This window comes from Astatotilapia calliptera, chromosome 15 (genome assembly GCF_964374335.1).
Source record: "Astatotilapia calliptera chromosome 15, fAstCal68.1, whole genome shotgun sequence".
NCBI lineage: Eukaryota > Metazoa > Chordata > Actinopteri > Cichliformes > Cichlidae > Astatotilapia > Astatotilapia calliptera.
This window is the reverse complement of record NC_137436.1, coordinates 27,054,129-27,071,534: the sequence shown is the minus strand read 5'-3', so window position 1 is coordinate 27,071,534 and position 17,406 is coordinate 27,054,129. Positions and strand designations below refer to the sequence as shown.

Genomic DNA, 17,406 nt, shown 5'->3' with positions numbered 1-17,406 from the left:
GGTTCGACCCCTGGCTTCCCCAGTCTGCATGCCAAATGTCCTTGGCATGTTATCCTTGACTAACCCCAAATTGGTCTCCGATGCATCCATTGGAGTATGAATTTGTGTGTGAATGTTACTTAGAAGCTTGTGTGAATGGGTGAATGTACAAGTTGTGTACAGCGCTTTGAGTGCTCAGAAAGAGTAGAGTAGTGCTATATAAGAACCAGCCCATTTACCATGATGATGCTCTCTGCAGGACCCGCTCATCGACTCCATCCTTCACCCCACCAGCTGTAACAGGAACATCTTCACCCTCACAGAAAACATGCAACATATGTGACCTTCAATCAAACATCTAAGGTTCTTCTTTGAGGCTGTGAACGAACAGACAGATTTCACAGCTTCAGAGCAGCTGAGGTTTCTCCTTTTCTACTTTTGGAAAAGACTGGAGATGCACAAATTTACATTCTTATCCATTCATACACAGTCACATCGTAGCCCTGCGAACATCCTGTCAGAGGTTTAGTTGAGGTTAGCAGGGAAGGAACATCTCCTACATCCAAAAGATAATTCTTTGTTTTTAAATTAATCAGGTCCCAATCAGCCCAAATAGCAAAGAGAAATTAAAAATGCATGCCATTAAAGAGATCAGGTCTTACGAGTTAAAGGCTTTACTCAACTTTATTTCCTGTGGTGAGAAGAGCAGAGCGGGAGAGAATAAAACTCTGCTTCTATAGTGACGTGTTTCTATTTTCCCGTTTCCTGTTTCTGTGGTCCTATGTTTCTATTTTCACGTTTCTATGGTCACGTGTTTCTGTGTTCCCGTATTCACGTTTCTTTGGTCACATGTTTATATTTTTACATGTTTCTGTGTTCATGTGGCTCTATTTCAACGTTTCTATGGTCACGTGTGCCTATTTTCACATATTTCTGTGTTCACTTGTTTCTATGGTCACGCGTTTCCATTTTAATGTGTTTCTATGGTCACATGTTTCTGTCACAGCTGCGGTGGCAGTCGTGTAGGGTTGAAGGGGAAAGGACCCAATCGCAGGCACTAATGATGCAAAGAGTGGGCTTTATTTACATGAGGTGATAATACAGACAGAGCAGAGATGGGACAGACGGAAACTAAGAACAAACCTAAACGGGGACAATCTAACCAACAAATCTGAAACCATAACTCACAGGAAAACATACTGGGAGGAACACAAGATGACCAGTAAGAAGCAGAATAAAACACAGGGTTTATATACACACAGGAGCAATCAGGGAATGGGAGACATTGGGAGACTGTGTTTACATTTCTATTTTCACATGTTTCTATGTTTACATGTTTCTAGCTCCTGAAACTTCTCTGGCTTCAGTTTCAGGATCGTTTCAGCTCATCCTTAAATCCTGAAAACATTCTGTGTGAACACTGATCCACGGCGCCCTCTGTGTGGCCACGCCCCCATATTATTTCACTCACTGTCCGTTTTCATTTCTCTTGGTGATGAACTCAGTCATGTGTCGCAGTCTCTGATTAATTTGCCAGCTACTCTTAATTAACAGATCAATGTGTGTGTGTCTCTGTGTGTGTTTTTTCAAACAAATTCAGACAAATTCATGTTTGTTGATAAGCATTTGAATTTCATTAACTTGCAACAAAATAAAAATGTAACAAATAAAAATGAAATTCTAATGAATCAGACAAGTGCAAAATCTGACTGTAATAAAGACAAACTGTTTTTAGCACTGCTGATTAGTGGTGGGCAGATCAATCCAAATATCAGTTGTATACCAATACCAAGTCAGCATAAGTATCGGATTGATACTAGCCTGGTGAGATCGATTCTTTACTTTAAGTTCCGCTCTTGTTTGCAATGTTGTGCTTTCGGCAAAGACGAAACAGCCAGGTCGCCAGACTCACCGCTGCTGTGTCAGCACAGAGCAGGCACACTTTGCTCCCCCTCCCCCCTCTTGTGCTTAGATATTGCGTTGTTACGTGACTTTGGTGATAAAGTGGCTTAAATATTATTTATATTTATTTATTTATTTAATAATTTTTTTTGCCTGTCCCGTTTGGTTCTTTTGCCATCAGAATTATTGTCTAAAGGCAAAGAAAGATGCCCAATGGATTTACTTTACCAAATGGACCATCCCAGCCTTGCCGTAATGGTCTATTTGATTCACCTTTTGGTGTTTATTTTATTTTCACTTGCTAAATACAGGACAGACTTGACTGGGGAACAGAAAGGTGAGAAAGAAAGACGGAAAGAATAACAGCGGAGAAGAGGGACGGTGATAAAGGGCAAAAAACAAAAAACAACAAAATAAGCAGACAAAAAATACATATATCAATCACCTGGATCACCTGTTGAGAAAGAAAAAAGGAACACAAGCAGAAGAAAAAGAGAGCAATATAATAAACAACATCACGATGATCTATGGGAATATAACGGTAAATACTAAATAGTAAACATTATTGTGCAGCACGTAAGATCGACAGCGCACAGTGTGCTTTGAGGTAGGAGCCAAAAAGGGTGTAGTTTGTATGTGTGAGCACCCGTGTGTACACCTGTGAGCATGAGCACGCTTGTATTTAAAAGGTTCCTTCATGTAATGATCTGGGTGTCGGGAGCCACAGCCCCGTCCACCAGGGCATGAAGCAGGTATGGAGGAGAGCAGGGGCCCGTTCTTCGTACCTCGCTAAGTAGGTTAGCTGGATTTGATTGTTGACGATTTCGCGTGATCTTGGATCGTTCGGTTCCCCAAAGCTCCTCCGGGACTTGCTGTCATAGCAACAGAGCCGTAAGCGTAAACCTACTCGGGAGCAGGTTTACTTTATGTAAACAGGATTAGATCGCGGCCACGCAGGTATGTCCGCTTCATTTATACGAAAGCAACAGCGATATTCCACCACTGTTTCACCATAAATAAATAACATCAATGTAACTAAAGACAATGCAGCACCTGATCCATTTATTGATTTCACACAGATACATACAGGTCATTTCCTAAAAAAGGGAAATGTACTATTAACATTCTATTACATGTATGTGATTATTACAGATGTAATTCATATTTCAGAGTAGCAATTGCAAATTACTTCTTGTAATCAAGATGAGAGACCACGGCTATAAAAGCGAAGGCGGATTTGGGAAGTCTGTCGCAGCCATGTCCTGTCTGTATACGCGAGCCACCCATTGCGGAAGGTGCAAGATTGATAAGGAGAGTTTTCAGAATTCAGCGTATATTGTGGGACAGACAGGATCCTTTAGCTCAGCGCGACAGTGTGCTCATAGAGAGATATCGATTTTCCCGTGAGGATATTATTTACTTAACCAACTTGTTGACGAGGGGGGTGCAGGACCACCACCTGTCTTTTTTTTGCTCTGCCCTTTTCTTGGTTGCTGTTATAAACAAACAAACAGATTATTTCAGGGTCTCTTTCCAAGAGACGAAAAGCAATATAAGTGATAAATCTTACCATTCTGTAGAATATTCTTATATTTCACTTTTACTTGTTCCCATGTTCTAGTGGGTCCTGTTGTGGCTCTAATGTGAAAGGGGATATAATATAACATATTATAATATAATATAATGTAATATAATATTGGATAATATAGTGTAATATAATAAATCTACCCTACCGCCTACTGGTGTTGGCCAGAGGGGCCGATGGCGCGATATGGCAGCCTGGCTTCTGTCAGTCTGCCCCAGGGCAGCTGTGGCTACAACCGTAGCTGCCTCCACCAGTGTGTGAATGTGAGAGTGACTGAATAGTGGCATTGTAAAGCGCTTTGGGTGCCTTGAAAAGCGCTATATAAATCCACTCCATTATTATTGTTATTATTAAATTACTTACGAGTTTAATTTGTCAGCAACTTTCTGCCAGCCCTCTCTCCTTGCTTTTGCAGCCTTTGCAGTGTTCCCTTGCGTTTTAATTAAACTCTGAAACTCCTGAAATCCCTCACTCAAGAGTTCTTGCTCTGCTGCCGAAAAATACCGAGCCGAGCGCGCTCCGTCGACATTTTCGCCGACCAATCAGAGGGTTGCCGATCAATGTTTCCACTATCGATGCGTAGCCCCTTTTACGACACCCAGTGATGTCACATTACTGCGTCCAGCTGTACTAATCGTCAACAGCAGGTGTGTTCGGGGAACCAGATTAGCGAGCTCACGGTTAGCGCGATGGTTTGGTCTTGGATGTGTCATTTGATCTTGGATGTAGTAAGCGACGTACGAAGAACGGGCCCCAAGACTCCAGACATCCAGAGGCCCTCAGAACACAAGAGACCAAGGAAGAACAACGGAGGGCCAGCTGCATCAATATCCCAGAAAGAGCTGAGGAGAGCCCCAGATGAGGGGTCACTCAGCTGTGCCAGAGTGACTGAGCCCCAGGCAAGTACAAGTGATTACAATAATCACTTGTACTTGCTGTAACAGTACATTCAACAGCTGCAACTCTCCCGCTGCCAGCGGTACACATCACCAACACCACCAACAACAACAACAACACAAGCAGAGCATTGTTGATGCTGCAGCATTGCTGCAGGTTGCTTCACCAATCTCCGACAGCTACAGCCAGGACTGTTTTGAAGCACGCGCCTGCAGGGTCCCCGTGAATCTCGGCGAGGAAGCACTCCTCTGCCGCCACACTGATGATTAATGAGTTAATTAGCAGCGAGGGAGGCGAGTTCAGCTCCTGCCTTTAAACACGCTCAAAAGAGCCATTAGCTCTGAAAACTCTCTCACGGCCTCGCAGGAGAATTAGAGCACTGATTGATGCTCTATGTAGGTGTGGCAGAACCAGCTCTGACATGAGCTTCATGGTAAATGGTAAATGAACTGATTCTTATATAGCGCTTTTCTACTCTCCCGGAATACTCAAAGTACTCTTCCCCTAAGCACTGACTCTAAACTGAGTGCTTTTCTAACAACATTCACACACACATGCTGCACAATAATGTTTAACATTTAGTATTTACTGTCATATTCCCATATATCATTGTGATGTTGTTTATTCTATTACTCTTGTTCTCTTCTGCTTGCTTTCTTTTTTCTTTCTCAGCAGGTGACCCAGGTGATTGATATATGCATTTTTTTTCTCTGCCCGTTCTGTTGGTTTTTGTCTTTTGCCCTTCTCCCCCGTACCGCTTCTCAGCTGTTTCTCTTTCCCTCTTTCTTTCTCCCCTTCTTTCCCCCAGTCAAGTCTGTCCCGTATTCAGTAAGTGAAAATAAAATAAACAATAAAAGGTGAATCAAATGGACCATTACGGCAAGGCTGGGATGGTCAGTTTGGTAAAGTAAATCCGTTGGGCATCTTTCTTTGCCTTTAGACAACAATTCTGAGGGCAAAAGAGCCAAACGGGACAGGCCAAAAAAACAAAAAAAAAACAAAAAAACATTCACACACACATTCATACTCCGATGGATGCATCGGAGAGCAACTTGGGGTTTAGTATTTTGCCCAAGGATACTTGACATGCAGACTGGAGGGGCCAGGGATCGAACCACCAACCTTCCGATCAGTAGGTGACCTGTTCCGTCTAAAGTGTGGCCTTGTGGCCTTGTGCTGGGGAAGAGCGCTGCAGAGATTTAGAGAAGGTCAGGGGCAGCTTCACTCTGTCTTTAGATAAACTTTAAACCACAGACTGTATATCAAAGGTGGATGTTGCAATATCCATGAGGGGTGGATCCAGTTGTGAGCCAGCGCTCTCATTGGCTGATGACTTGTGACTGACAGGTAGTTAGCCAGAGTGAGCATGCTCTGAATAATCCAGAACATACAGACTTCATGTTTCACTCAGTAAGACCAAAATCACTCAGGGAGGGGCAGCTATCTGCTGTGACCGGTTGGGGTGAGAGAAGGAAGACAGCATAAAAGACATGCTGTGGAAGAGAACCAGAGATTCTTCTTCTTGAATTTGCCCCTCGATTGGCGGTTGGTTGTCGCATCTCCGTCGGATGTCCTCGTTTCGAAGGCGGTCTGGGAAGTGATACTCATAATACTTGCCAAAGGCAGTGCATCTGGAAAACTTAGAGTTTGTTGAACCAGAGATTAATAACAACTATGAATAGGGATGGGTATCGTTTAGGTTTTATCCGATACCGGTGCCAAATTGGTACTTTTGAAACGGTGCCGGTGCTTAAACGGTGCTCAAACCAGTGCTTAAAGAATGGAGAACACAAAATTGGTCCAAAAACCTCTCATGTTCAGCTGGTTTTTTGTAAAAAGATAACAATGTTAGCCTTTTCTGCAGCTGTGGGGCATATATGGTATCACTCTTGGCTGGAAGCAGTGCTTAAACAATGGAAAAAACACAAACTTTGTCCAAAAACCTCTCATGTTTAGCTGTTTCCCTCTTTTTCTTTGGTCATTTTAGCCTTTTTGGCCAGGGTGAAGGGAGTATCTGCCATCAAACAAGAAGACAGCTGCATGTAGCTATGATGATGTTTGCTAGTTCACCTTACATGCATTAATGTAATAACGTGGTTAGCCTACTCAATGTAAATTGCACCCGAACAACATTAAGCTACTCACGCAGAGAAGAACGGCTGCTGCTGCCATCATCATCCGTCATCACTACATCACTACACTGGCAGGGCTAGGGGCCAGGACTCTCCTCTTCATGTTTTTGGGGGATGTTGCTAACTCCGGGTCCGATAACAGGCAACCCACCCGCAGTAGATGTGCTCGGTGTGAGGTCTCGCAGCAAGCTATCAAATACGGCGCATTTCTCGGCTTTTTAAAAAAACGCTATGCATCGCCAGGTGTTTCATCGGATTTGAGGTGTTACCTCCTTTGACAGTATCACAGTATCAGCTTAAAGCACTTGTTGCAGGCTGCTGAGTTTGCATATTTTGCTGTGAAGTACAGCCAGACTTTTGACCGCTTCGCCTTGGGCATTTTAATTTGTAGCTCTGCTCTAACAGAACGTACGTACCTGGACCCGCCTACTATCCTCGGAAACGTAAAATGATTGGCTAGAAGTGTATCACAGCTCAGGAAAAAAAAAGCACCGAAATAAAGCACCGAAATGTACGCTGCTTTTCGGTCTGGTTACTACCGTTTATGTCAGAACCGGTGCCATCATGGCACCGGACACCGGTACCCATCCCTAACTATGAATCATGTGATTAAAGTGAGTGTGAGGAGCATGCTCGGATAGTAAAGGGCCCTCCTGAGGAGCTACACAGCGGTCCTGGTGGTCAATAATATAACACCCTGAAACACTTTGAGTGAGCTCACCTCAGCACATCTTCTCACCTCCAACACCTTCAACACCTCCACCTCCAACACCACTTCCAACACCTCCACCTCTGCTTCAGAGCAGGTATTACTCTTGAAGGGATTTCATGCATCATATTTAAAACGTTGATATCCTTTGTGAGCATGCAGCCACAGCTGTGACTGACCACAGTGAGAAAAGGAAGTGACATCAGCACAGGGCCTGCTGCAGATGCAGGGTCCCAGCTCATGGAACAGCTCTCTGTCATGTGTGTGAATAAAAAGTGATTTAAAGAGAGGCGCCGGCTGCTCTCAAACTGAGACTACACTCAGCGTGGAAGTAGCTTCGGGATCAGACTGCACAACCTGGACTATCCAGGGAACCGGGGTCAGCTGGTCCAGGGAACCAGGGTCAGCTTGATCAGGGAACTGGGATCGGTCATTCAGTCTGTTTGCAAGTGTGTCGGCTTGAGCGGTAAGGTGTCAGCAGGTAGAAAAGGTTTGATAGTTTGACGTTACAAAGAGTTTGAGCTCCAGATGAGTTCAGTGATGATGTCATGATTGAAGCTCCACCTACAGCTCCTGCTGTGCGTGTTTCAGTCAGGTGGGTTCATGAGGTTCTGCTCGGTGTCTGTTTGCAATGATCTTGTTCAGCTTGAGCTGTGCATCTCCTGGACATGGTCACATTACGTGAAAGCTTCTGACTGGATGATCTTTTTAATCATTTTAGGAAGTTGCTTTTTGATGAGAAATGTTAATTTCATATTTTTTCCCCATTTTACCTCATCTGGCTCTCTCCATCTGTCAGCCTCCTCTGTTACTTCCTCTCTCTCATGGCTCGTATTAGGCTGTAAAAGTTCAGAAGTGGTTCTTGTTGATGAGGTTTTTTTTAACTGAAATCCTGCCAGCTGCTCTGCAGCAGCAGATGGGAGAGGTCAGAGGTCAGAGAGACTGTCAGAGAGATTTGTTTGTGTCGGAGCAGCTGGTTTCTGAAAGTGACTCCAGAGAGAGGCTCTTTATTTGGGCCAAAGTGAGAAATTTCTTCACGTGAACATGAACACAGTTCAACTCCTACATGGAGCTTGCCGCAGCAGCCAGCAGGACAAACGGCTGCAGGGCCGAGGAAACGTGCACGTTTGATTTTAGGGTGAAGCTCTTCAGCTCGGGCTGTTGGGCTGCAGCTGTCTGATTGGTCATGTGAAGTTATTCCAATCATGCAGGGCGCCAACCTCCATTGATGATCAGTGACTCGAGTCAACAGGAGGTAATACCCTGACACAGCCAACTGTAAATCTGAGGTTGACAGCTGTGTATGTGTGTGTGTGAGTGAGTGTGTGTTTGTCTGTGTGTGTGAGAGTGTGCATGTATGTGCATATGAGCATGTATTCGTATCTTCGTGGGGAGCAAAAATTGGAAGTTTACTATACTACACACTTATGGGGACCTAAATCCCCGTACCTACAAGTTTGAAGACGTTTTTGAGACTCTTTTGAGACTTCTGGTTTTAGTGTCAGGGTTACAGTTAGATTATGGTTAGGTTTAGAACAGTGGTTCTCAAACTTTTCACAGTACAACCTCTTAAAATATATGGCTCTTGAAGTACGACCCTTATGACCGACATTAAAGTACAGTAGAATAGGCCTATTTAACACCACATACAGTTTACACGAGACAATTTTATTTCTTATATGAATGTTATTTATTTTAACTATCATAAACAGGATGTGACATGTGATAATAATAACAACTGTACTGCATTAAAACATTTGCAACAGGTGGGATCTTGGAGTGATGACCTGATGAAACCTAGTTGCGGGCCCAAACAAGGATGTTGTGTTTTTAACATGTTTTACTGCTATTTAATCTGAACAAGCCCCTAAAACAGTCAGTGATCACCGACGGCCTCTTTCAGTTTTTATCATCACTATTCATTTTCAAGCTCAGTTTTTAAAACCTTACGATGTAACTACAGCTCAGCAGTATTATTATATTGCAGTTGTTCTCCTGACATTTGTTCATAACCATCGGGAACCCTCACTGAGTGGAAAAAAAGTTAGCGTTCATCCTCCAGCTTCACTGTGTTTATATTATGCTAACATAGCTGTGTCACTAGCCACCACACAGCACATCATTATATACCAGCTAGCCCAACATCGGTAACCCTACAGACACCACTGCTGTTTAGTTTTCTGTCTTCATTTACAGTGGGGCAAAAAAGTATTTAGTCAGCCACCGATTGTGCAAGTTCCCCCACCTAAAATGATGACAGAGGTCAGTAATTTGCACCAGAGGTACACTTCAACTGTGAGAGACAGAATGTGAAAAAAAAATCCATGAATCCACATGGTAGGATTTGTAAAGAATTTATTCGTAAATCAGGGTGGAAAATAAGTATTTGGTCAATAACAAAAATACAACTCAATACTTTGTAACATAACCTTTGTTGGCAATAACAGAGGTCAAACGTTTACTATAGGTCTTTACCAGGTTTGCACACACAGTAGCTGGTATTTTGGCCCATTCCTCTATGCAGATCTTCTCGAGAGCAGTGATGTTTTGGGGCTGTCGCCGAGCAACATGGACTTTCAACTCCCGCCACAGATTTTCTATGGGGTTGAGGTCTGGAGACTGGCTAGGCCACTCCAGGACTTTCAAATGCTTCTTACGGAGCCACTCCTTTTGGATCATTGTCATGTTGGAAGACCCAGCCTCGTTTCATCTTCAAAGTTCTCACTGATGGAAGGAGGTTTTGGCTCAAAATCTCACGATACATGGCCCCATTCATTCTGTCCTTAACACGGATCAGTCGTCCTGTCCCCTTGGCAGAAAAACAGCCCCATAGCATGATGTTTCCACCCCCATGCTTCACAGTAGGTATGGTGTTCTTGGGATGCAACTCAGTATTCTTCTTCCTCCAAACACGACAAGTTGAGTTTATACCAAAGAGTTCTACTTTGGTTTCATCTGACCACATGACATTCTCCCAATCCTCTGCTGTATACTCCATGTGCTCTCTGGCAAACTTCAGACGGGCCTGGACATGCACTGGCTTCAGCAGCGGAACACGTCTGGCACTGCGGGATTTGATTCCCTGCCGTTGTAGTGTGTTACTGATGGTGACCTTTGTTACTTTGGTCCCAGCTCTCTGCAGGTCATTCACCAGGTCCCCCCGTGTGGTTCTGGGATCTTTGCTCACCGTTCTCATGATCATTTTGACCCCACGGGATGAGATCTTGCGTGGAGCCCCAGATCGAGGGAGATTATCAGTGGTCTTGTATGTCTTCCATTTTCTGATGATTGCTCCCACAGTTGATTTTTTCACACCAAGCTGCTTGCCTATTGTAGATTCACTCTTCCCAGTCTGGTGCAGGTCTACAATACTTTTCCTGGTGTCCTTCGAAAGCTCTTTGGTCTTGGCCATGGCGGAGTTTGGAGTCTGACTGTTTGAGGCTGTGGACAGGTGTCTTTTATACAGATGATGAGTTCAAACAGGTGCCATTCATACAGGTAACGAGTGGGGGACAGAAAAGCTTCTTACAGAAGATGTTACAGGTCTGTGAGAGCCAGAGATTTTCCTTGTTTGAGGTGACCAAATACTTATTTTCCACCCTAATTTACGAATAAATTCTTTACAAATCCTACCATGTGGATTCATGGATTTTTTTTTCACATTCTGTCTCTCACAGTTGAAGTGTACCTCTGGTGCAAATTACTGACCTCTGTCATCATTTTAAGTGGGGGAACTTGCACAATCGGTGGCTGACTAAATACTTTTTTGCCCCACTGTATGATACATTTTAATTTTTGCTGTGGCGGATAAGATGCCGGATTTTTGGCATCACGACCCTACTTCATGGTTCGTGCACTTTGAAACTCAGTTTGCTCTTCGTGGCATTTCAGCCGACGACACAAAATACCATCATGTGGTGGCCTTGCTGGATCAGCTGTCCACCCGCCGTGTGATGACCCTCCTCCGGGATCCCCCCACCCAAGGGAAATACACCGCTCTCAAGGCACTGCTGCTTTGGCGCTACTCCCTCTCTGATGCAGAGTGGCTGAGAAACTCCTCTCTCTCTCGGGCCTGGGTGATGGTACCGCACTCAAGCTTATGGAGGGCACGCTGTCCTTGTTAGGAACGGATGACGGCGGATTCCTCTTCACTCATGTCTTCCTACGATAGGTGCCTCCCCAACTACCTGCTGCTGGTCGCGAAGGATTACCACTCACTTGCAGAAGAAGCGGATCGCATTCTCCTGGCTACCAGGAGCTTTGGTATCAAGGGTTCCGATTCACTGGCGGCATCTCCCGCAGCCCTACCAATTCTCCCACCAGCGCTCCGTAGCGGCCACGACCGCTGGCGATAAGGAAGGGCTACTCTTTATAGAGGACTGACGCTCAGTGACACATTTTCTGGTTGACTCCGCCTCCCGGAAAAGCCTCAGGAACTCTCGTGTCGTCTTTGCATACCTCCACAATAGTATATTATTTAATCTTTAAAGAAAATTGAGATTTTCCGCATAGCACCAGAGACAGCCTGTGTGCCGTACCACTCTTTGAGAAAGACTGGTTTAGGGTAAGCGGTTAGGGAAAAGCAAAATGTCAATTAGATGTCCCCACAAGATATGAATACCAGATGTGTGTGTGTGTGTGTGTGTGTGTGTGTGTGTGTGTGGTTTTCCAAGCTTGCTGCTCTGACAGTTTTTGGTTGTTGATTCATGTTGTCGTCCAGCTGTACCAGCAGTGAGCTAACTTATTTTGAGATTATTTCTGCCAGCTTTAATTCTTCATGGTCCTCAGCTGTGTCAGTAACTGGATTTTGGTGTTCCTGTTATTTTGTCCAACCTTCCACATGACTGTCCTCTCTCTCTTCACCTCTTCCAGGATCTGGCCTATGCCTCCTTCCTCTTTAATAAGCTCCAGCGTCTCCAGTTGCCTCGCCGTGTTCACCATACTTCTATCGAAGCCCACTGTGATGTATGCGGTGCCTCCTTCCAGCAACTGAGGCAACTCGCTCTGCAGCGGGCTCTGGGCATCAGCGGGGAGATGGCACCACGCCCTGCCACTCCCAGCGCTGCCCCAATCTCAGAGAGCAGCTGGGTCTGCAACGAGCTCCCAGTGAAGCAGCAGAGGTGGAAGCACGAGGAGCAGCAGCAGGAGGGAGGAGCCCCATGGAGATCGAGCATAGTGCAGAGCACCTACCTCGGTGGGGGCGGAGCTAAAGGGCTCGCCACAGTAACGCCCCTTCCCCTGAACCCAGCTCAGAACCTGGAGGGGGTGTGGAGGGTCTCCTGCTGCACACCTGAGCTTCGAAACAGTGCGGTAAGCACCCTATTTAGCTAGTTGTTCAGGAGAACCACAGATGTCAAGGGTCAGGGGTCACCTGGGTCAGGATTGTATTTTCTCCAAACGTGCGCTCTCTGCTGGTCTCCATATGAACTGTTCAGTTATCTCACACCAGTTTGCTCAGTATGGCTCCACCTGTACTCACTTGTGCACAACTGTAAACACACACACCCATTTAAGTGAACTGTTTGAGGATCCTCCACCACCACCACACACACACACACACACACACACACACACACACACACCACCACCACCACTCAGTTACCAAAGTCATGTTTAATTGCCGCCACTTGGTTGGAATTATTTCATTAACCAGAAATAAAATATATATGAGTGTTGTCCTACATTCACACTTGTAGAAAAGGAGCACAATCATAGTTGCCCTCTGCCCTCGGTGTCAAACGAGTCCAAAGAACCAGCTTCCCCTGCCGCCTTTTATTCTGTTACACACAAACAGTTACAGTACACACAAGCACCACCCTAATACCCCCCCTATGGTTCTAAAAGATAAGGTACTATGTGTGTATGTGTGTGCACGTGTAAGCACATGTGTGTATGTGTGTGTGTATATGCATGTGCGAGAATGTGTGTGTGTGTATGCATGTGAGTGTGTGTGTTTGTGTTTGGGGGTGCGTTTGTGTGACCTCCTGCCCACAAAAGGGTCATAAAAGCAGGAAGCTTACTAAACAAGAAAACAGAACCCTCACATAGGATGTCTCATAATAAAACACTATAGCCTCCCCCACCGTTCAACAGGCTGGGCATGTCAACAGAAACAAAAGAATGTCATTGATCCTATAGTTTGTAGGGAACGCCAGGACTGACATAATGAATTAATTAAATAGACCATTAAATAATTAATTAAAATGAGAAATAATTAATTTAATAAATATTTATGACACCTTTAATTAATTATTGACTGTTTTAATTAATTAATAACACATTTAAATAATTATTGACAGTTTTAATTAATTATTTACCGATTTATTTATTTAATTCATTATGGCACTATTGTCCCATTCATGTCTCACTTTGAAATAATTTTATCTGTCAGCCTCACCCATCAGAGGTCGATTTAGAGGTCGATTTAGAGGTCGATTATCTTGTTAATAATTTCACCTCCTCACTACGTACGACTCTGGATACTGTAGCTCCTGTGAAAACTAAGGCCTCAAATCAGAAGTACCTGACTCCGTGGTATAATTCTCAAACACGTACCCTAAAGCAGATGACTCGTAATCTGGAGAGGAAATGGCGTGTCACAAATCTAGAGGATCATCATTTAGCATGGAGAAATAGTTTGCTGCTTTATAAGAAAGCCCTCCGCAAAGCCAGAACATCTTACTATTCATCACTGATTGAAGAAAATAAGAACAACCCTAGGTTTCTCTTCAGCACTGTAGCCAGGCTGACAAAAAGTCAGAGCTCTTTTGAGCCAACCATCCCTTTAACGTTAACTAGTAATGACTTCATGAACTTCTTCACAAATAAAATTTTTATCATTAGAGAAAAAATTACCAATAATCATCCCACAGATGTAATATTATCTACAGCTACTCTTAGTACCATTGATATTAAGTTAGACTCTTTTTCTCCAATTGATCTTTCTGAGTTAACTTCAATAATTACTTCCTCCAAACCATCAACGTGTCTTTTAGACCCCATTCCTACAAAACTGCTCAAAGAAGTCCTGCCATTAATTAATTCTTCGATCTTAAATATGATCAACCTATCTCTAATAATCGGCTATGTACCACAGGCCTTCAAGCTGGCTGTAGTTAAACCTTTACTCAAAAAGCCATCTCTAGACCCAGCAGTCTTAGCTAATTATAGGCCAATCTCCAACCTTCCTTTCATATCAAAAATCCTTGAAAGAGTAGTTGTCAAACAGCTAACAGATCATCTGCAGAGGAATGGTTTATTTGAAGAGTTTCAGTCAGGTTTCAGAGCTCAGCACAGCACAGAAACAGCTTTAGTGAAGGTTACAAATGATCTTCTTATGGCCTCTGACTGTGGACTCATCTCTGTGCTTGTCCTGCTAGACCTCAGTGCAGCGTTCGATACTGTTGATCATAATATCCTATTAGAGCGATTAGAACATGCTGTAGGTATTACAAGTACTGCGCTGCAGTGGTTTGTATCATATCTATCTAATAGACTCCAATTCGTGCATGTAAATGGAGAGTCCTCTTCACACACTGAGGTTAATTATGGAGTTCCACAGGGTTCAGTGCTAGGACCAATTCTGTTTACATTATACATGCTTCCCTTAGGCAGTATCATTAGAAGACATAGCATACATTTTCACTGCTATGCAGATGACACCCAGCTCTATCTGTCCATGAAGCCAGATAACACACACCAATTAGTTAAACTGCAGGAATGTCTTAAAGACATAAAGACCTGGATGGCCGCTAACTTTCTGCTTCTTAATTCAGATAAAACTGAGGTTATTGTACTCGGCCCTGAAAATCTTAGAAATATGGTATCTAATCAGATTCTTACTCTGGATGGCATTACCTTGGCCTCCAGTAACGCGGTGAGGAACCTTGGAGTCATTTTTGACCAGGACATGTCCTTCAACGCACATATTAAACAAATATGTAAGACTGCTTTCTTCCATTTGCGCAACATCTCTAAAATTAGAAATATCCTGTCTCAGAGTGACGCTGAAAAACTAGTTCATGCATTTATTACTTCCAGGCTGGACTACTGTAATTCATTATTATCAGGATGTCAAAAAAACTCACTGAAAAGCCTTCAGCTAATCCAAAATGCTGCAGCAAGAGTCCTGACAGGGACTAGAAAGAGAGAGCATATTTCTCCTGTTTTGGCTTCCCTTCATTGGCTTCCTGTTAAATCCAGAATTGAATTCAAAATCCTGCTCCTCACATACAAGGTCTTAAATAATCAGGCCCCATCTTATCTTAATGACCTTGTAGTACCATATCACCCTATTAGAGCGCTCCGCTCTCGCTCTGCAGGCCTACTTGTTGTTCCTAGAGTATTTAAAAGTAGAATGGGAGGGAGAGCCTTCAGTTTTCAGGCCCCTCTTCTGTGGAACCAGCTTCCAGTTTGGATTCGGGAGACAGACACTATCTCTACTTTTAAGATTAGGCTTAAAACTTTCCTTTTTGCTAAAGCATATAGTTAGGGCTGGACCAGGTGACCCTGAATCCTCCCTTTGTTATGCTGCAATAGATGTAGGCTGCCGGGGGATTCCCATGATGCATTGAGTTTTTCCTTTCCAGTCACCTTTCTCACTCACTATGTATTAATAGACCTCTCTGCATTGAATCATATCTGTTATTAACCTCTGTCTCTCTTCCACAGCATGTCTTTATCCTGTCTTCCTTCTCTCACCCCAACCGGTCGCAGCAGATGGCCGCCCCTCCCTGAGCCTGGTTCTGCCGGAGGTTTCTTCCTGTTAAAAGGGAGTTTTTCCTTCCCACTGTCGCCAAAGTGCTTGCTCATAGGGGGTCATATGATTGTTGGGTTTTTCTCTGTATCTATGAAGCGCCTTGAGGCGACTTTTGTTGTGATTTGGCGCTATATAAATAAAATTGAATTGAATTGAATTGAATTGAATCAAACTAAGTGGGCGGGGTTGCCACTGCAGCTTCTCTAACATTTGATTGGTTGCTGTGCAAAGTAAGTCAAGACAGGTCGATCCTAGATAATCGATGGACTTGGGGAAACCAGGTATCCCAGAATGCATTTCAAATCACAGGCAGTAATGGTGGTGGTGTAAAGTTTTAAAATGCCAGCTGTTTAAATTACAGCTACTTATGCAGTAACCATGGTAACCACGGACTCTGAGCGGCTGGATCGACGGAGGTCAGACAACAATTTTACATATATGATCTTAAAACAGGGCACAGCCACTTTACGTCCTAGCCTAATATCAAATGTGAACTCAGACTGAGTCTATCTTTGACGTTTTTTTTTATATCTAATCTTCTCTCTCAAACATTTAAACAGCAGCGAGTCTGCAGCTGAGGGAATACAAACTCAAATTGTCAGAACAGGTTTGATAGTTTCTTCTGTGTATTAATTTGGTGATTTGTTAAATGTACAAATGTTATTCTAATCTGCTGCTGAGTCTCTTACGCTGATGAAAATGCAGAAAACACAGATCACGAACACCTGTTCAACCAATCACTTTCATTTCACTTTGATCTGTGACAAACTGACGCGCTCATCTCTGTTACAGTGTTGCGTTAGACTGCTATATTTTTTTGTTCTTTATGCTGTAGATTTTCACGTCTCTGGAATAGTGGGCAGTAATAAGGATGATTTTCTGTTAAATCATATTGATATGACCCGTGAATTATTCGTAGATGACCGTTAGATTAGTCAGCTGGGAAACGCTGGGTTAACTCAGAGAGCTTGTGGAGGTAAGCATCAACGACACAGAGCTCTCAGTTCTCACTCCTTCTTTATTCGTGTCCAACATCAACTGCGCATATCGCGCCACAAAACACAGGAACACACTTCCTATACACTGGGTGTGAGTGGAGCCCTCTAGTGGTCCACCACACATGCCCCCCGAACACCCAGCAGAACTAGTCCAGGACCCGGGGCTTAAGCAAACGGCCGGAACGGCTGAACCGGGGGGTGGGGAACTGACAGAGGGCAACCCAGTCCGGGAGCGAGGCTGGCACTGGCGGTCAGAAAAAGCTGCAGACGAGTCGGACTCCGTTGATTTTGGGTCGCTCCTGGGGGAAAAAACAGAATCCATCAGCCCGGTGACAGGTGGGCGGCCGCGGCGAGGGGTCTGGGCCGGGACCACCTGATCCTCTTGCATAACATGTGCAGGCTTAAGTCTGTCAACAGAGACAACCTCCTGCCTACCGCCAAAGTCC

At 44.1% G+C, this 17,406-nt stretch overlaps 1 protein-coding gene and 1 long non-coding RNA gene across 2 annotated transcripts in view; one reads left to right on the top strand and one right to left on the bottom strand.

The window, feature by feature from the left end:
* Window positions 1–4,196, bottom strand: part of LOC145420341 (uncharacterized) — a 135,445-nt gene extending 131,249 nt beyond the window's left edge. The window contains exons 1-2 of the long non-coding RNA XR_013901641.1: window positions 3,452–4,196; window positions 3,341–3,374 (exon numbers count right to left, since the gene is read on the bottom strand). This is a non-coding gene — a long non-coding RNA (uncharacterized LOC145420341). The remainder of the gene's footprint in view (window positions 1–3,340; window positions 3,375–3,451) is intronic.
* Window positions 1–17,406, top strand: part of LOC113037469 (kinesin-like protein KIF26A) — a 69,866-nt gene that overhangs the window by 4,289 nt on the left and 48,171 nt on the right. Inside the window, exon 3 of the mRNA XM_080289475.1 lies at window positions 12,077–12,514. Within this exon, the coding sequence (XP_080145601.1) occupies window positions 12,077–12,514 (438 nt within the window). The remainder of the gene's footprint in view (window positions 1–12,076; window positions 12,515–17,406) is intronic.